At 38.0% G+C, this 21040-nt stretch overlaps 1 protein-coding gene and 1 long non-coding RNA gene across 7 annotated transcripts in view; one reads left to right on the top strand and one right to left on the bottom strand.

Annotated features, from left to right (window-relative positions):
• The window catches only part of LOC112926236 (uncharacterized), a 128830-nt gene extending 122887 nt beyond the window's left edge, over positions 1–5943 (bottom strand). Inside the window, exon 1 of one of the 2 annotated variants that reach the window (XR_003236287.2) lies at positions 5762–5943. This is a non-coding gene — a long non-coding RNA (uncharacterized lncRNA). Of the gene's footprint in view, positions 1–3209 lie in introns of both variants that reach the window. The other variant, XR_012000442.1, reaches the window with a different exon arrangement.
• Positions 5944–6097: 154 nt separating this feature from the next.
• The window catches only part of ATP11B (ATPase phospholipid transporting 11B (putative)), a 114754-nt gene continuing 99811 nt past the window's right edge, over positions 6098–21040 (top strand). For 4 of the 5 annotated variants that reach the window (XR_003236290.2, XR_003236289.2, XM_026007226.2 and 1 more), the window contains exon 1: positions 6098–6395. Coding sequence is in view for 2 of the 5 variants with exons in the window: in XM_026007226.2 (XP_025863011.2) it covers positions 6369–6395 (27 nt within the window). In the remaining 3 variants the exon portion in view is untranslated. The remainder of the gene's footprint in view (positions 6396–21040) is intronic. The other variant, XM_072752597.1, reaches the window with a different exon arrangement.

Genomic DNA, 21040 nt, shown 5'->3' with positions numbered 1-21040 from the left:
AACAAACAAACAGGAGTGTTTGGGTGGTGCAGTCAGTTGAGGTTGTGGTATCAAGGTCACGAGATGAAACCTGCACTGCACTGCCCTGGGCTCTGTGCTCAGCTCAGAATCCACTTAGGACTCCCTCTCCCTCTCTGCTCCTACCCACCCCTCCAAAATAAACAAGTAAAAACAAACAAACAAACAAACAAAAATCTAAACTTTATGACTTATAGTAATGAGTACTTTTCCTTTATTCCTTTTATTTAGGAAAGATTGAAGATGTCTTAACGAAATACATACAGTCCAATAAGATGTTAAGGAAGTATGGTAACTAACCAAAGGGAAACTAAGAGTAAACAAGTAAGAACTCAGGGTAAAAGTAACTCACAAAATGTACAGTGTAGAGTCTGGGGACTGGCCATGAGCAAGCCTCCAAATTTTTAAAGTACCAACACATGCTGGAAGGAAGTACATTCCAATCTGTAATTCAAAATGCTCAGATTATAAAACTAGTTGCTCAAGAGAAGCACAGTCATCTGTGGTAATCAGTTTCTGCAGTCTCTTGTTAAGAGAACACGATGAGCAGCCTTCTTATCGGCACCTCTGCAGTAAAAATAGTTGCGGGATTCCCAGGCTGCTTCCCTATGGTCCCTAGACTCCAGCTGTTCTTATGGCCCTAAACTGCAGTTCAAACAGTAAAAGTAAGCACGGGAAGCTCCAAAACGAGACTTTCCAAAGACAGATTTCTGATCACTTTCCAAGACTAAATTTAGATCACCCAAAAAGAGTGAATGGTCTTCAGGAAATCCTTCATTAACACTACTTCTCTCAACTGAGCATTTCTGATAATATCTGCAAAGCAGACAGACACGTTGGCAATTTAGGGCATACTCATTTCCACTAGCACTCAGCAGAATTGGGGATAGGGCTAATGATGTTTTATACAAGTTCAAGGAAAGAGAGAGGAACTGAGGAAATATTTGTGGACTAAGCCAAGATTTTCCTCAGAAAACAAATGGGGATCTATTTTAAGCCTCATGTCAAGAGTCTGCCATTAAACACAACTGTGATGGGTTAGCCTCTAAAATCTATGAAGTGGCGGTTAGCAAACACCTACCACCTATGCAGTCCATTTTCCCCATTTTTTTACGGTGGTAAAATAAACATATAAAATGTATCATCTTAACCATTTTAAGGGTATAGTTAGGTGGCATTAAATATATTCATAATGTTGTGCAACCATCACCAACAGCCACCGTCATAACTCTTTTCATCTTAAAATTTTTTACTATTTTCATCTTGTAACACTAAACCTCTGTACCCATTAAATGAGACCTCCCCTTGCCCCGATCTCCCCAGCCCCTGAACTGCCATCCTACCCTCTCTGAATTTGACTTAAGCAGCAATCATTTTACTCAGAAAGAAAAACACTCGTAAAATACCTAATATCAAGCAGTGAAACTGCCTTGTGGTGTTCAGAAGTTAAAACACTACAAAACTAATGCCTCTAGATGGCTAAGTAATTTGATCTATTGTGTAGCACAAGTGACCAAAAGTTGGTTAGGTTTGGAGACTGTCAGTTAACAGCAGCAGCTTTGGTTTTGCGGCAGCTGATCTGAGGCCATCACTTTTCCTGTCAGCAATTCAGTTACAGGCACTTGTCTATCTGAGCGCCTCCCCTTTTATGACAAGTAAAACAAAGTCAAAAAAGTACACAAGTTCAGTTTTTATTTCTTTTTACAAGAGAAGCGATAGAACACTGCATCTAGTTCACACAAAAGTAGTATTGAGTTGTTAAAGGGCAACTTAAAATAAGGAAGAAAGGGGGTGCCTGGGTGGCTCTGAAGGTTATGTGGCTGGCTCTTGATTTTGGGTCAGGTCATGATCTCAGGGTCCTAGGATCCAGCCCCATGCTCAGCTGGGTGTCTGCTCCAGAATCTCTCCCTCCCTCTCCCTCTGCCCCACTCGCACACCTGCACTCTCTCTCTCTCTCTCAAAATAAAAAAAAAAAAATTTAAATAAGGAAGATGGAAGGTGCAGAACATATTTCTGTTCTGCATACTTGAGCTTTTCATGAAAGACGTCATTTTTATGGATCCTAACTCTCACCATGGTTTTGAGTTTCAGTTCTAGATAAGCATAAATTGTCAAAAATAAAAACTGTCTTTACGTAACTTAGTCTACAGCCAATACCTGTTTGGAGGAATTTTCAAAAAAAGTTGCAAATATGTAATGTGATATGGTTCCTAATGAATTTCTTCATAAGGTGATAAATATACAATCGTATTCAGTACTGGAAAAGCTTGCCAGAAGTCTGTTTTCTTTCTGCCTGAAGCCTAGTCTAGAAATTCTTGAATGATAATTAATCAGATAATTATCAGAAGTGATAACCACCTTTTAAGTGGAATGATATATAATCTACTAGACTAATGCTTTTGAGAAAAGTAGAAATTTGCTTTTTAAAAAATGAGATAGAGCAGATTCCAGGGCCCATTGGATGGCTCCCACTGCCAATGAAACAATTAAGGCATTAAGGCAAAGGACAGGCAAGGCTCAGTGTCCTCCAGTCAGACTGACTTTTGAAGAGTTCTGAGAGGCACGCTACAGAGAGTACCCTGAGACCAAGGGATGGTGACCACTGGACTTACAGCATAGCCCGAGATCTACTGAAATCATTCATTATACTCTACTTTATGTTACTTTGATATACCTGAAGTAGGTATTTTTTCCTTAACTAGTCACTTGCTGATATTACTTACTTATTTAACAAATATTTGAGTACCAAACACCACAGGTACCAAAATAAATGAGCCAGGAATTTTGACCTTAACAAGCTCATAGCCTGGGCTTTCTACTGATAGTCCAAGATTTTTTTTTTTAATTCTTATTTATTTATGATAGTCACAGAGAGAGAGAGAGAGAGAGAGGCAGAGACATAGGCAGAGGGAGAAGCAGGCTCCATGCACTGGGAGCCCGACGTGGGATTCGATCCCGGGTCTTCAGGATCGCGCCCTGGGCCAAAGGCAGGCGCCAAACCACTGCGCCACCCAGGGATCCCAGTCCAAGATGTTCTAATCAAGAAAAATATCCTCCTTTGTTTTGTCTCTGTTATACCTATTACATCAAACCAGGAGATGTATTTTTTTTCCCTGGGATTAAACACACCTCGCAAGTGTAACTAGCACAGAATTATATTAAGTTTACTCAAGAAAAGGAACCATACTTACCATTAATTCAGTGGCTGGTAAACTTACTCTCTGGACAGTCTGTCACCTCAGTTGGAATGGCTTTAGTCTCAGGTTTCCTTGTCTGTCACCAGAGCACAACTTCCTACAACATGCTTTATTTACTTTTGGCTCTTTGCCAGCCCAACACTTTTGCTCTCAAAGCTTCATGCTAGCAATGATTTCCTATCTGACCTTTCTTCTCTCTCCTACCTACCACATAGAATATCTATGAAATAGCATTCTGATTTCACCCTATAATTTCCTTGTTCAGAAAATTCCAGGAATTGCCAATCTCCTGTAAACTCCTGTGACTAATCGGAAACTCTCCCAGTGCTATGCCTGCCCTTACCCAACCCACCTCTTATTACTCACTATTACTCTTATTAGTTGTACCTCAAACACCTTGAGCTTTCTCCACTCTTGAAGTATTTGCTCCTGCAATTACTTAACTGATTGCTCTCTGTAACTCCTCTTTCCAGCTAGGTTGTAAGCTCCATCTAGAGAGAAAAGGTCACCCTAAATTTCCATTTGTGTCTTCTCCTACTTTCAGGCAGTTGTTATGCATACATTTGGTGCTCAATACTTAAGAAATAACTCTGAAATGAATAAATTACCACTGACTCCAAACACCTTTTTTTTTTTTTTTTTACAGCTGGTACCTGCCTTAAGTCCTGTGTATTCCCATGTCAATGCTTTTTAAACCTTTCCGACTGCATGTAACCAATAGGAAGAAATTCGTCTTATACTGTGACCTGGTATGCATGTGTGTGTGTGTCTGTACAAAAGTTTCACCAAACAATACATATTACACTGTGCAATACATTCTGATGTTTTCTGTTCTATTTTTAAAATATTGATTATGACCCTAAATTGATTTCATTACTACTAATGGGTTATAATCTATAGTATAAAAATACTCTATGCTCCTTTGATTAATTAACATGAGGTATATCATATTGCTCTTGACAGGTGCTTTGAGAACAAAACACTGTTTTGAGTGTTCATTCTGTTCCTGACAGCCTCAGCTACAATTATGACCTTTACAGTTATCTTGGGATCACTTCTTACCACATCCTACCACAGCATTTAGAATCAAGTTCTCTTCCCACTTCTATCTTTTGCAATTTAGGACACAGTTAAATAATAATGCACAAAGTATCCTCTAGATTTCTACTTCCTATGTTGTCTTGATAAAGGTTGGTGGCATATAAATAACAATTTTGAGGCCTGCTTTTAACCAGACCACTTGCACATGAAAAGTAGTTATGCTACGTAGATCATATTTTTTTTCGTAGTCATATTTTTTTTCTTTATATATCTTAAGAGCATGAGCTTTGTTGCTTGACCATCTAGAATTCAAATCCCAGCTTTGCCACATTACTTGGGCTGAGCAAGTTATTTAACCTGAGCCTCCATTTCTGCATCCATACATTGGAAATAGTAATTTCAACTTCAGAGGGTTGAGGGGGGTTAAATTAGACCATTCAAGTAGAGATTAGTACAGAGCCTGGGACACACAAGTGCTCCATGAATCATAGTAATATTTTATTACTATTAACAGTAAGTATACGTATCACAAACTTCCTTTTAGGATCATAAAGCAAGGTTCAATCACAAAAGCAAAAGTGACACCACTTTGTTCTTTAAATATCTAGCTAATTTCCATAGTTGGGATTATTCATAATACAAATTCCAGTGCTGGTTTTACAGATCATAAATATCCCTAAGGAAAGGCCCTACTTGTGACACTAGATAATCATTAAATAATATGTAATGTTTATCGAAACTAAAAGATTAGGTATATATGCAATAACTAGCCTGGTCATTTCCACTCATTTGTTTTCTCTTAATTCAAAAAAAAATTGTTTTAACCACAAACACCTGTATGTCGGTGAAGTGTTCTTTAATTCAGCAAACATACTGCTGCACCCTATACATATATGTGTTATATATATATACATGTATATGTATATATATATAACACTCAAGATGTATGTGGAGTTGCTTTTGATCAAAATAAGATCTGGCGCTTCATTTCAGCCTTCCAAGTCAAAGACTTGTTCTAGCTGCTTTTAGATTCCTCCTTTATTTATCCGTACCCTTATCTTACCTAGGTCTTGCTACTTCTAGGGTGTTTTTGATTGCAGGTGTTTGACAGTTAACCGTAAACAATTACCCTTCCATACAAAATATTGCCCCCCGCTTCTCTCCAGCCCCTCGCAACCTGTTCGATTTAACACAGCAAACAGAGCATCTCGTGCATTCCCCCAGAAACGGAGTCCCAGACTGCACCAGGCACAGGGCAGTTGCAACCCTTCTCAAAATTAAAGGCAGTGATTACGATTCCCCTAGTTCCAGCTCAGTCGTTTGCTTAAGAAGAGGGCTGCGTTATGCATCGAGAAAAAAAAAAAAAAAAAGACTTTGACAATCTAATTGAACCCGAACTGGAGACCTCTGGAAATTAACTTTCAATCACTACCGGCTCGAGGTTGTGCGTTTGGCGTATGCGTGTTGGGGGAAGCGGATACCAAAGAAGGCAGACAGCCACAGACCTGCAACAGGAGGTGGAAACGGAGTCGCCGGCCAGAAGCTGCAGACTCCGGCGACGCCCGATGTCACCCCTACCCCTAGAAGGAGGGGCCCGGGGAACCGCAGGCGGCAGCCGCTTCCCAGAAGCCGCACCTGGCCCAGCTCGCTGCCGGCCCCGCCCCCTGGCTGCGCCCAGCCCCCGACCGCCGCCGCGCGCCAGGCCCCTCGGCCCGCACCGCCCCCTTCCGTCACGTCCGGGGGCGGGGCCGGGCGCCGGGCGCCGGGGGCGGGCCCGGGTGGGGCCGGGGGGCCGGCTCGGGCGGGGGGTGGGGTTGTGGCGGTGCTTCGGGTGACAACGGTCAATAATGAAGGTGGTTGCGGCGCGGCGGCAGGCTCAGCTGCGCCGGGCGGGGGCGGCGCCGGGGCCGCGCCTGTAGGACCTCGGGGCCGGCGCGGCGAGATGGGGACCCGGCGCGGGGAGTGAGGCGACGGCGGCGGCGACGGCGGCGGCGGCGGCGAGCGGAACTTCAGCCAGAGGGGCATTCCGGCTTCCCCCTCTGGCTCGTCGGCCTCCACCTGCAGCCCGTCGGCCCCCGCGTCCCGCGGGACCGGGACGGCGCCGGCGGGGGCATGTGGCGCTGGGTCCGGCAGCAGCTGGTAAGTGCCTCCTCTCCTCCCGGACGTCCGCCGCCGCGCGGCCTCTCAGGCCCGGGCTGCGGGGAAGGGCGCGGGCGCCGGCTAGGCCGCGGCGGAGGCGGGCGCGGCGCCCGAGCGCGAGAGCCCCACTGCTCCCTCACGAGTCTCGGCGGCAGGCGGCTGCTTCCCGGCCCGCGCTTCTGCCTCTCGCGGCTCCCGCGGCTCCTGGGCGCCGCGGCCGCCAGCGGGGTTCCGGAGCGGACTCCGCGGCAGCCCTGAGGGAGCGGCGAGACCGGAGGCTCCTGCTTCCTGCCCCCAACAATTTGGGACACGTTGGAGGGGAGGGGAGGGAGAGGACTTATCTCAGCTCCCACTTGTCACTATTTTCTGTTAGGACGTCACGATTCGGTGTTGCGTTAGTTATCGAGGAGGGAGGATACCGTACCGAGTGTACCCACTGGCCTCGAAAGAAATCTTACTCAAGACCTAGGTGAGGGGGGAGCGAAAATATTCCAACACCCCGTCTGCTTTCGGAAAAGCTGTGTACGAAAGTTATGAAAGACTTTGTATTTTTTTTTTTCATACCTCGTCCTTACCCCACCCCCAAGTCAAACTTTAGGATCGTGAACCTCATTCCCACCACCACCAACCACCCCCCGCCGATCTCTCAAAGCAGTTTGAACCACACAGGTTTGGAACCGGTGGTTAACTTCTCAGTTTTCCTGGGACGTCTGGGGGAAAAATAAAAAATCTTAGAAAAGATTGACTGAAGGCATATTTAAAAAGCTCCACCTTTCTCAGAATTAATTCAGAGAGAGAGAGGGGAAAAAAAAAAAAAATCTTTCCTGCCTCCTGGCAACTACAGCCCAGAAAATACAGCACCCAGGCGACAGTGACAGTAAGGACAGAAATTGTTCCTGGCTGAAGAAGCCTAACCTTATCTCTGTGATGAGGTCTTTTGCTGGTTGCTGCTTAATTTCTAAATTGCATCAACGCTTCTACAATTCAGTGTTTCCATGTACTGCTTTAAAAGGCAATGCAGCAAAAAACGATTTTCGTGACACTGTGAAGATTTTGTGGCACTAAAGCAGATACCTCCTTTTTCCTGCTCTAGAACAGCACTTTAATATTAAATCTGTTTCAGAGCCTTCTGTTAATTCATTTTTGCAAAGGGCACCACTCGGAATAATATCTCTCAAATAAAACTGGAATTGCCTGCCACTCAAACCAGTGTTAGCTTCCTATTTTTAGCTAATTGTAAATTCAGGTATCCCTTATATATGCCTTATTAGGAAACTAAGCTAATGATGTCATTATAATACCATGGCCTTGTTGCAATAAGCCATAGCACAACTTGGCTCTGGAAGTTAATCATTACAGGCCTGATCTCATGCCAGTCTTCATGTATAGAAGATTTATTCACCTGACGCTGTTTTTGTGTGGTAGGAACATCATTCTAAAGTGGTTTTCCTAAAGCTTTTCCTAGTAGATCAAGATACTGCTTCTGAGTGTTAGGTGTTTGTATTTCTGTTAACCTGAATAAAATCTCCGTTGTATAACCACTCTCATCTTCAAGACAGGCAACCTGGTAATGTTTTTAAAAATGGCTTCGAATGAACACAACTAAAAGCAAGGGCAGGAAGTTGTATGGTTAATTTGCAAGACAACTACCTTACTGTGTGATTAACAAGTTGAACGAGTTGCTGTGCATAAAAAGTGCTATCTCTGACATTTAGTTGCTCACCTCACTGGTTTTACTTTTAAGTTATCAGATCTTCTAAGTATGTAATCAGATCTGTGCCAATGTAGGACTTTGTATCTCTGTTTAAGTTTGTACAGTCACTTAAATTATACATTATGGATAGTGGATACACAGAGTGATGAAAGTATATTTTATTATCCCAGGCGTAAACAGCTATTTTAGTTACCACACCAGGAATTATTCAACTCAAAAGTCTAGTTTAGATTATACTTCCATTGGCTCAATGGATTGAATCACCATGTCTTTTAGCAATAAGTTCATTTTTAAAATTCAGGTAAGTGGGACAAATTTTGGGAAATTGTGAGGACAGGTTTTTTTTTTTTTTTTAATTATAAACACTTTATTCATTATATGAATCCTGATTTTCAACAACTTAGGTTGTCTTGCCAGAAAGGTTTCTTGTCATTTTATTACAAAAATTATTCCTATGCTTTAGTAATTTCTAATTTAGGAAATCTTGGACTCCTTATCTCCACAAAGTATTTTCACTTCCTGACACACTGAGAAAACTCAGAAGGTTGATGTTTTCCCTTGGGGAAGTAGAGTGAATAGATTAGCATATCTTTTTTCTTTCTTTTTCTTTTTTTTTTGGTTCATCCTTTCTTTGTTTCACTCATAGTACTGGAGTTATTTTACACTAAAAAAATCCTAAGCAAAATTTCTTACGGTATTTTTCTGGTACAATTAGTATTTATAGTGTACTCATTTCTGACAGCATATTATGTGTATTAATCTCTTAGAGAGACAGCACCTTGATTATAATAGTGGTAATGCTATTAGCTACTCAGTGTATTCTAATATTTGGATTTGTAGGGTAACCGTTAACCACATTAGCTATTAAAATTAAAATTCAATTAATTAAAAATTTATGTTTATTATTAGCTACCATACATATTGGAAAGTTCAGAATAGAAAATTTTCATTATCAGAAAATTCTATTGGACAGTACTTCTTTAGGGTTTTTGTTTTGTTTTGTTTTGTTTTGTTTTACATTAGGCTCTGTAGTAGTTAATGGGCTTGAACTCATGACCTGGAGATCAAGACCTGAGCTGACATCAAGAGTCGAATGTTTGGGATCCCTGAGTGGCTCAGCGGTTTAGCGCTTGCCTTTGGCCCAGGGCGTGATCCTGGAGTCCCTGGATGATTCCCACATCGGGCTCCCAGCATGGAGCCTGCTTCTCCCTCTTCCTGTGTCTCTGCCTCTCTCTCTCTCTCTCTGTCTATCTCTATCATAAATAAATAAATAAATCTTTTAAAAAAAAAAAGTCGGATGTTTAACCAACTAAGTCACCCAGACACCCTACTTCGTTAGACTTTTATTTATTTATTCTTTTAAAGATTTTATTTATTTATTCATGAGAGACACACACAGAGAGAGAGAGAGAGAGGTAGAGACAGAGGCAGAGGGGGAAGCAGGCTCCAGGCAGGGAGCCCAATGTGGGACTTGATCCTGGGACTCCAGGATCATGCCCTGGGCCAAAGGCAGGAGCCAAACCGCTGAGCCCCAGGGATCTCTTCTTTAGACTTTTATTTTATTTTTAAAGATTTTATTTATTTATTCACGATATACATCTATATAGAGAGAGAAAAAGAGAGGTAGAGACACAGGCAGAGGGAGAAGCAGGCTCCATGCAGGGAGCCTGATGTGGGACTCGATCCTAGGTCTTCAGGATCAGGCCCTGGGCCAAAGGCAGGCACTGAACCACTGAGCCACCCAGGGATCCCCTTCTTTAGACTTTTAAATGAAAGTTTTCACTGATACATATTTTAGTTGATGTGTAAAATTTCCTTACAGGACAATGTAATGCTGTGCTTTTAAAGCACTGTGTGCAGACATTATAATGCTAAACACTGGGGATACAAATGTAGACCTTATTCATCTCTGTATGTTCAGTGTCTCACTGTGCTTGACATGAAGTAGACATTGAGTACACGTATGCTGAATAAATGAATAGGTAAGGAAAGAAAGAATGAATCTGTATTATTGCTTCTGTGTTTAGAGATAAAATAACAAAATTCAAGATTGACCACTCCAGATGAAAGCTACACAAGTACTGTGATTGTACAAAAATACAACTTGATCTTGTCATACCAGGGTATTTTCTTAAATTGTTTCGTAAAGTAATGCCTTCAGATTTGTATTGGCAGTAGAGAAAGGGCCGGTGAGATTGTCTTCTGATTCACTGAGAAAAATGGCAAGCTCTTAAACTAAACTTACTCAACTTTCTGTTCTCTCACACTTTTAATTCTTCCCTTTCTCCCTGTCACAAAGAAAGGTGTGACTGTCCTCTTTTCCAAACTAACCAGTCCACTTGTGCTCTTAACCCTGTTCTTTCTTCCTGCTCTCCACATTCTCTTTAATTATCTATAGTTTGTTTACTTTTTCCTTCAACATGTGAACATGTTCATGCCTCCCTCTACTATTTTACTTTGTCCTGTACTTGTAACTTTCAAATTCTTTTCAGTTTTCTAGAAAATAGATCTGTCCTGTCTAGTACACTTGAAATGTGGCTAGTTTGAATCAAGATATTCACACAGGACTTCAACAATACAAAAAATAGTAAAATATCTCAATTTTTTAATATTGATTACATGTTAAAATAATATTTAGGATATATTGGGTCAAGTAAAAGATTGCAATTAATTTTTCCTGTTTCTTTTTTTTTTTAAAGATTTTATTTATTTATTCATAAGAGACACAGCAAGAGAGAGGCAGAGACACAGGCAGAGGGAGAAGCAGGCTTCCTACAAGCAGCCTGATGTGGGACTCGATCCCGGATCCCAGGATCATACCCTGAGCTGAAAGCAGAAGCTCAACCACTGAGCCACCCAGACGACCCTCTTTTTACTTTTCTAATGTGATTACTAGAAATTTTAAGATTGTATATGTGGCTTGCATTTGTGACACATTATATATATATTAGTACTGCTGTATAATATTAAAAGTGTGTTCGTGTTTCTGTATAACATACAATATAAGCCTAGGTATCTCACTCGCTAGACTGTGAATATTCTAGGGCAGAGACATATCTTGTTCATCTTTATATCCCTTTTACTCAAGACAGCTGCTGACCCATTCATTGTATGTACCCACCCACCAAATGTTGGTTGAATAAATGAATGAGTATCGTATTTATTTCAGTGTCAGTTTAGAAGTACCTGTATTCTTTGTCTTTCTCTCGAGTAGGAAAAGGAGGCACAGGCCTGTGGTATTCTTATTTTGGTATAGCTAAGTAAGTTTTAATATCAGGAATTCATGTTTAAGAACCTAGATCTTTGCTTCTTTTATCTCTATCTTTAGATAAATATTTTTAGATACCCAGTTTTTCTTTTAATAGGGAAGTCAAGCATTAGAGAAACCCAAGTTTCACAGCAGCACAGAAGTAGGGAGGGACCTTGCTTCTTAGATTTTCCAAAAGAACCTTATGATTGCTATTATTGTCATTAAATATCCCTTCAATTCCTGCAGTCTGTTTTCAACATATCAACCACAGTGATCTTGTTAAAAACACAAGTTAGATCATGTAATTCTTGCACTTAAAACCTTCTAAGGATTTGCATTCTTGCTCAGAGTAAAAACGTCTGTGCTTGAGCTGTATGGCTCTGTGCACCTTCCCCTCCTCCCCCCAAAACCACTTCTCATCTCCCATCACTCTTCCCTCACTTCACTTTATCCACTCTGGCAGCCTTGCAATTCATCAGAAGTGTTAGGGATACTTCAGTCTCAGGATCTTTGCCCTGGCTGTTACATCTGCGTGGAATGCCACTCTCCCCAACTCTCCCCATTCCCTTATCTGCTGGTTCCTTTACTCCCTTCAAGTCTTTATTCAGTTGTTACTTACCCATGCATGAGGCCTTTTCTGGACATTTAGTATAAAACGGTAACCCTTCTCAGTACTTCCCTATCCTCCTCCCCTGCTTTTTATTTCTCTAAAAGCGCTTAATACTATTTAACATATTCTGTAATTTACTTGTGTCCTTTATCTCATGAAGGCAAAGATTTTTGTCTAGTTTTAGTTCCCCATATAACAAATTTTCTCTAAATTTTTCTTTTATTTATTCATTCACTCGAATATTTTCTGAACATCTAATCTGTGATAACATGTTCCTAGGCTCTCAAACTACAAAATAAAGCAACCTTGCCCTACTCAGTCTTCTAGGAGTCTCTTCCTAAATGGATATTTGGATTGTTGTCATTTTTTCCTCTTACAAAAATTGTTGCAGTGGCCATTCTTATTTATAGCTTTTTTTTTTTTTTTTTTAGGATTTTATTTATTTATTCATGAGAGACACAGAAAGGCAGAGACACAGGCAGAGGGAGAAGCAGGCTTCATGCAGGGAGCCCGACGTGGAACTTGATCCCTGGTCTCCAGGATCAGGCCCTGGGCCAAAGACGGCGCTAAACTGCTGAGCCCCCCGGGGCTGCCCAGTTTTTTTAATTGAAATACTTAGAAGTGGAATTGCTGGGTAATGGGGTGTGTACTTTACGATGATTACATGTATTGCCAAATTAGTTTCCAAAACGTGAGAGTTCCCCTTTCCCTACCTACCTCCTTGGTCAACACTTTGTACTGTCAGACTTGAAGAAATTTACCAATCTGATGGATGTGAATTGTATTTTATTTTGTTCTAATTTAGTTTCCTGATTACTAGTGAGAGTCAAGTGTCCTGTATTTCATTCATATGAATAGCTTGCTCATTTTTCTATTGGATAGTTTGTCTTTTCCCTGTTAGTTCTTTCAGTAGTCTGTATTCTAATTCTTTGTTGTGGTTGTTGTAAATATTTTCTTCCAGTTTGTCCCTTGTATATATTTAAATTTGTTGATAGTATCTTTTTTGATAGAGAAATTTTAAATTTGTAGGTAAATTTGTTAGGACTAATGATTTTGTTTTTTATTAGTTGTTTAGATATTCTTTTCATATACCAGTATCATAGAGCTTTTTTTCTAGTGTTTTCTTCAAATTGTCTTAAAACTTAGTTTTTTAACATTTAGGACTTTAGTATATCTGGAATTGATTTTTTTTCTATAGAATAAGGAATTTACTATATTCTCTCCCATATGGAAAGTTATTTGTCCTAGTGCTTTTTATTGAATGAGCTATCTTTTCACCACTAATGGATATTGTTTGCTTTCTCTGTGATATTACCAGCATTCTCTCTCACATATTGTGTTCTTTTCCTAGGTTCTGTATTCAGTTTCATTCACCTGTTGATCTGGTGCACCAAAAATGCACTGTCTTTTTTATTAATTTTTTAATTTTAATTTCCAGTGTAGTTAACATACAGTGTTATTACTAGTTTCAGGTGTACAATATAGGGATTCAGCAATTTTATACATACATACTCATCATGATAAGTATGCTCTTAATCCCCTTCACTTATTTTACCCATCCTCCTCCTCCACCCCCTCTGGTAACCATCAGTGTGTTCTTTATAGTTAAGACTCTGTTTCTTAGTTAGGCTCTTTCTCCTTTTTTTCCCTTTGTTCATTTGTTTTGTTTCTTAAGTGAGATCATATGGTATTTGTCTTTCTATGACTGGCTTATTTTGCTTCACCTTATACTTGCTGATATTATACTTGCATTATACTTGTTGCAAATGCCAAGATTGCATTCTTTGTTAATGGTTGAGTGATTATTTTCCATTGTCTATATATAACACATCATCTTTTTAAAAATTTTTAATTGGAGTTCAATTATAACACATCATCTTTACCCATTTATTTATCAACAGATACTTGGGTTGCTCCCATAATTTGCCTATTGTAAATAATGCTACTCTAAACATAAGGGTACATGTATCCCTATGAATTAGAGTTTTTGTATTTTTGGTGTGAATACCCAATAGTACAATTACTGGATCATAGGATAGTTCTATTTTTAATTTTTTGAGGAACCTTCATAATGTTTTCCATAGTGGGTGCACCAGTTGGCACTCTCACCAACAGTGCACAAGGGTTCCCATTTCTCCACATCCTCTGCAACACCTTTTGTTTCTTGTGTTTTTTATTTTAGTCATTCTGATAGGTGTGAGTTGATATCACATTGTAGTTTTGATTTGCGTTACCCTGACGACGAGTGATGTTGAGCATCTTTTCATGTATCTGTTGACCATCTGTATTTCTTCTTTGGAGAAATATCTATTCATGTCTTCTGCCCATTTTTAATTGGATGTTTAGTTTTATGGATGTTGAGTTATATAAGTTCTTTATATACTATAACCCTTTACCAGATAAGTCATTTGCAAATATCTTCTTCCATTCAGTGGGTGTCTTAGTTTTGTTGATTGTTTCCTTTGCCATGCAGAAGCTTTTCATTTTGATGTCCCAATGTTTATTTTTACTTTTATTTCCTTTACCTTTGGAGACATACCTAGAAAAAAGTTGTTACATCCCATGTTGGAGAAATTACTGCCTTTTCTGTCTTCTAGAATGTTTATAGTTTTAGGTGTCACAGTTAGGTCCTTAATCCATTTTGAGCTTATCTCTGTATATGTTATAAGCCAGTGGTCCAGTTTCATTCTTTTGCACGTAGCCATCCAGTTTTCCCAACACCGTTTGTTGAAGATGCTGTCTTTTCTCCATTGCAAATTTTTACTCCTTTGTTAAAAATTAATTGATCATATAAACATGGGTTTATTTCTGAGCTTTCTATTCCATTGATCTATGAGCCTATTTTTGTGCCAGTACAATATTTTTTTGATTACTACAGCTTTGTAGTGTAACTTGAAATCTGGAATTCAGATACCTCCAGCTTTGTTTTTCTTTTTTAAGATTGTTTTGGCTGTTGGAGTCTTCTGTGGTTCCATACAAATTTTAGGATCATTTGTTCTAGTTTTGTGAAAAATGTTGTTGGTATTTTGATGGGAGTGTATTACATCTGTAGATTGCTTTGCGTAGTATGGACATTTTGACAATATTTGTCAAGTCCATTTGTTTTCCAGTCCTTGAGCATGGAGTATTTTTCTACTTCTTTGTGTTGTCTTAATATCTTTTATCAGTCTTTCACAGTTTTCAAAGTAGACTTTCACCTCTTTCCAAGGTAATTTATTATCTTCGACACAGTTGTGAATGGGATTACTTCCTTAATTTCTCTTCATTATTAGTGCATAAAAATGCCACGAATTTCTATACGTTGATTTTGTATCCTGTGACCTTAGTTAAGAATTCATTTATCAGTTCTAGTACTCTTTTAGTGGACTCTTGAGGGTTTTCCTTATATAATACAACATCTGCAAATAGTGAAAGTTTTACTTTCTCTTTACCAATTTGGATGCCTTTTATTCCTTCCTCTTGTCTGATTGCTGTGGCTTGGACTTCCAGTACTATCTGAAATTCAATACTATGTTAAATAACAGGGCTGAGTGTAGACATCCTGTCTTGTTCCTGATCCTAGGGAAACATTCTCATTTTTTCCCCACTGAACATGATGTTAGCTGTGGGGTTTATATATATGTACTTTGTCGTGTTCAAGTATGTTCCCTTTAATCTTACTTTGTTACGGATTTTTACCATGAATGGATGTCGTACTTTGTCAAATGCTTTTTCTGCATCTCTTGAAATGATCATATAATTTTTTCCCTTCTTTGATTGATGTGATATAGCACATTGATTTTTGAATTTTGGATCACACTTGCATCCCAGGGATAAGTTCCACTGATTTTGATGAATAATTTTTTAATGTATCATCGGATTTGGTTTGCTAATAGTTTGTTGAGGATTCTTGCATCTATGTTCATCAGAGATATTGGCCTGTAGTTCTCTCTTTCTGTACTGTCTTTATCTGGTTTTGGTATCAGAGTAATGCTGGCTTCATAGAATGAATTAGGAACTTTTTCTTCTGTTTTTTTGGACTAGTTTGAGAATAGGTGTTATCTCCTCCTTAAATATTTGGTGGAATTCACCTGTGAAACCATCTGCTCCAGAACATTTGTTTATTGGGAGTTTTTTTATTATTGACTCAATTTCACTGCTGGTAATAGGTCTGTTCAAATTTTCTCTCTCTTCCTGATTCAATTTTAGGAGGTTATATGTTTCTAGGGGATCTATCCATTTCTTCTATGTTGTCCAATTTGTTGGCATATAATTTTTTATAATATTCTGTTATAGAATCTTGTATTTGTATTTCTATGGTGTCAGTTGTTATTTCTCCCCTTTCCTTTCTATGTATTGTGTCCTGTCTCTCTCTCTCTCTCTCTCTCTCTCTCTCTCTCCTCTCTCTCTTTTTGATGAGTCTGGTTAAAGGTTTATCAATGTTTTGATCCTTTCAGAGAACTAGCTCCTGATTTTGTTGATCTCTTTTATTTTTATTATTATTATTATTTTTAAGTTTCAATTTCATTTATTTCTGCTCTAATCTTTATTATTTCTTTCCTTCTGGTAGTTTTGGGTTTTGTTTGTTTTGGAATCTTTAGGTGTAAAGTTAGGTTATATATTTGGGATTTTTCTTCTTTATGTAGGCCTGTTATTGCTATAAACTTCTCTCTTAGATAGCTTTTGCTGCATCCCAAAGATTTTGGGCCATTGTGTTTTTATTTTCATTTGTCTCCATGTATTTTTTTATTTCCTCTGACTTCTTGGTTGACCCATTCATTGTTTAGTAGCATGTTATTTAACCTCCATTTATTTGTGTGCTTTCTAGGTTTTTTCTTGTGGTTGATTTCTAGTTTCATAGCATTATGGTCAGAAAAGATGTATGGTATGGCTTTGATCTTTTTAAATTTGTTTAGACTTGTTCTGTGGCCTAATATGTGATCTATTCTGGAGAATGTTCCATGTGCACTTGAAAAGAATGTGTATTCAGAACAACATATTGTTCTGAATATATCTGTTAGATCCATCTGACCTAATGTGTCATTCAAAGCCAACAAGTTTCCTGGTTGATTTTGTTTTGATCATCTATCCATTGATGTAAGTGGGGTGTTATGCAGTGTCTTAATTATAATATTTTTATAAGTCTTGACATCTGGCTGAGCAGTCCTTTTTTTTCTTTCAGAATTGCATTAATCTTTACTCTTCCATATGCTATTTATAATCAGATTGTCTAATTCTGTGGAGAATCTTTCTAGGATTTTGATTGGCTTTGTATTGAATTTGATAAATTTCTTTTCATATTTTTATTCTAGATGAAGTAGAAGCTATGGATTGTATTTTATTATTTTCTGCCTATGCCTGTATATTGAGTATCTCTATCCACCTACAAATAATATAGGGATTTGAGTTTTAACTCCAGTATTTCTTCTCTCACCTTCCACAATACTATTATGTAATAGTTTAATTCTCTTTTTCCCTTTTACCAGCTTTGTTAAAACTTAACTCACATACCATACAGTTTACCCATTTAAGTATTCAGTTTTTTTAGTATACTCATAGAATTGTGCAGCCACCACCACATTTCATTGTTAGAACATTTTTATACCCCCTAAAAGAAACTCTCTGCCAACCAACTTACACTTTCCATTCCCCTAGACTTCTAGTCTCCAGCCCTAATCAATCACTAATCTACTTTCCACCTCTTATCAGTTTGCCTGCTGTGGACATTTCATGGAAATGGCATCATATAGTATTTGGTATTTTGTGACTGTTTTCTAGCATAATATTTCACCTAGCATAATGTTTTCAAGGTTCAACCATGTCATAGCATGTATCAGTAATTCATTCCTTTTTATTGTCAAATAATAATCCATTATATGGATATACCACGTTTTGTTTATATGTTCATCAGTTAGTGAACATTTAGTTTGTTTCCACCTTTTGACTATTGCATAGAACACTGCTTTGACCACTGATGTACAAGTCTTTGTGTCCCTGTATATTTTCATTTCTCTTGACTGTATACCTAAAGAGTAGAATTATTGGGTCATATGGTAACTCCGTCTTTAACTTTGTGAAGAATTGCCAAACTGTTTTTCAGAGTGGCTGCACCATTTTACGTTCCTACCAGCAATGTATAAGGGTTCGAGTGTCTTATATCCTTGTCAACACTTAGTTTTGTCTTTTTAATTATAGTTATTCTGGTGGGAATGAACATCATTGTGGTTTGGTTTAAATTTTGCTAATAACTAATGATCTCAAACATCTTTACATGTCCATATTAGCCTTTTCTGGAAAAATGCCTATTCAGATCTTTTTGTCCACTAAAAATTTTTTTAATGAGTTGTAAGAATTTTTTGTATTATGGATACATGATCCTTAGTAGATATATGACTTGCAAATATTTTTTTCCCATAATGTATGTCCTAGTTCTTCTCAAAACATTTTCTAAATTTTTGGCAGTTACTCATTTTTCTACAAAGATTTAGTGATTTCTTTTACTCACCATTGTTTATTGCATAGCACCTCATCTCCCTGTGTTTACTTTTATTTTTAATAAGAGATCTTTTAGTAATTTTTTTTTCTTTTAGTAATTTTTAAGCAAGGGTTTAGAGGGGTGATCTGTTTTAGTTTTAATGTCTTTATTTTGTAGTTACTATTGAACACTAATTAGGTAGATAAAAATTCTAGATTAACATGTACTTTCACTCAACATATTGAAGATACTACTTATTCCATTCCTTTCGACATTTATAAATGCTGGTATAATATATGTTTTTAACCTAATTGTCATTACTGTTGGTAATCTGTGTCACATTGATTTTAAGATTTATCTCTTTGTCCTTGATATTTTGCAATTTTATTTTGCAATTTTATTTTGCTATATCTATCATTTTTTTCATGCTTTTCCTGCTCTGCACTTGTGTCTACTTTCAGTCTCAAGGCTTATATTACTATGACTCAGAAAAATTTTCAGCCTTTTTTCTTCCTTTAACTATTGCTTCTCAACCTGAGTATTTCTCAGTCTAAGAACTCTTACTTGATACTAACCTGTCTTCTGTGTAATAATAGCCTTAACTTCTTTTTCATATTTTTCATCTATTTTCTCTGTACTGCTTTCACTTTAAATTCCTTAGTTCTAGCTTCCAGTTCACTAATTCTCTCGCCTGTGTCCAGTCGAGAGTTCATCCTGTCCTCAGATATTTAATCTAAATGATTGGTTTTTATTTCCAGAATTTATTGGACCTCTTTCAATTTCATCTGTTCTTGATGCATATCTGCTTGATTTTTCTCAGAATATTTTCTTTTTTTAAAAAAAATAGATATTATCTCTTTGGAGGTCTTATACATATTTAAAGGTACAAAGCTCTTTTCAACTTCCTTTCAATTGAACCTGACTCTAGGACCCAGGTACAAAGGGGTGCTATTAATCCATATCATGCCGTAGGAGCTGAACTTCAAGCTGCCTATTTCCAGATACAGAATCCCAAAGGCTCAGCCCCTGAGTATAGAAATGGTTGTCTTATTTTAACCCTAGCTACATCTTCTTAATTAAAGAAAAGTATTTTATCCATGTTTTACTTTTGTGAGGAAAAGGGAAGAGCTCAAAATGTGGACTTTCCCAAGGTCAGTAGCTAATAAATACCAGCGGCAAGACTTGAACCCAGAGAGTTTTTCCAGGGTGTTTAGCAGTGTAGAAGAATGTTAACAACAGCAGCAGTTTTCTCTGTATTTCTCATTCCCAATCCTGCCATCTTAAATCTGTTCAATGGTGAGGCAAGGCTAGAAAAGGAGTTAAGGGAAGGTGGCTGGGGTACTCTGGAGTGACATGTTGTAGAGGAAAAGGAGAGATGTGATCAAGAGTTCCTGTAGTCGGGCAGCCCGGGTGGCTTAGCGGTTTAGCGCCGCCTTCGGCCCAGGGCCTGATCCTGGAGACCTGGGATCAAGTCCCACATAGGGCTCCCTGCATGGAGCCTGCTTCTCCCTCTGCCTGTGTCTCTGTCTTTGTCTCTCTCTCTCTCTGTGCCTCTTATGAATAAATAAATAAAATCTTTAAAAAAAAAAAAAAGAGTTCCTGTAGTCATTCAGCAATGGCCATTCATAAGTTGACTTAATATTTTAGGTACCATAAAAAGTTAGGATTTGCATGTACCTGAATGTATAGCTTCTCCTGAAAATGTTATCTACCATAAATGCAATACCTATAAATTGGTTTTGAGCAACATGGCAAATTTTTTTGAGAGTTTTTCAAGTTTTTAATTTCCTTTTAGTCTTGAACCTTGGGAACTCAAAAACTTATTTTGAAGTTTGACAAATTTGTTGTGTTAAAACAGAAATTGGAATTGCTGAAAAAATATGTTATCCATTTTAATAAAAGTTAATAAACTTTTATTACATCTGTAATGGAATTGTGCTATATACATTTAACTCTTCAGAAGGATGTATTTGATCATTTTCTATAGAGAAAAAAGTGAGTCAGTCATCTAATGAGTTACTGCTATTTCAGTCAAAATTTTATTCATTTTACTTGATATTTTGTTTCTCTTTTTTTGTGCTTATTAAGAGGCCTTATTTTTTCTAAACAAAATTTTATCCAGAACAGAGTCCCTGACTTCTATTTTGGTATTTCACTATACCAAGCATAGTACCTAGTATATAGTCAATGCTCGTAATATTTATAAATTGAATTTTTAAAAATTAAATTACAGGATAATGTAATAATGATATGCTAAGTAGCTTGGTATCTCAGAATATTTGGATATTTTACCAAAATTTGGTTCAGTGCCTCCTATAGTATCAAGCACATTTTTCCCAATGAAAACATGTATAATATATTGGTATTCTAAGATTTTGCTTTGAAGAATTCTTTGTGATGAGTGCAGTTGGGAGATAAAGCTTAAGTAGTATATAGTCAGTTCAGATCTTAATCATCTGTTACCTAGGAAATTGTTTCTTCGCTCTTGCATCTCCCGGACTACAAAGGAAATATAGATATTCTTGCTTATCTCAGTTCTCCACTGTGCTCTTTAATATACAAATTTGAAAAATGCTAACAAAGATGTGAAGGTATACTTGACTCTTTACTACTGAAA

The sequence above is a fragment of the Vulpes vulpes genome, chromosome 3, assembly GCF_048418805.1.
Source record: "Vulpes vulpes isolate BD-2025 chromosome 3, VulVul3, whole genome shotgun sequence".
NCBI lineage: Eukaryota > Metazoa > Chordata > Mammalia > Carnivora > Canidae > Vulpes > Vulpes vulpes.
The sequence above is the reverse complement of the archived record's forward strand: the minus strand, read 5'-3'. Positions and strand labels throughout refer to the sequence as shown.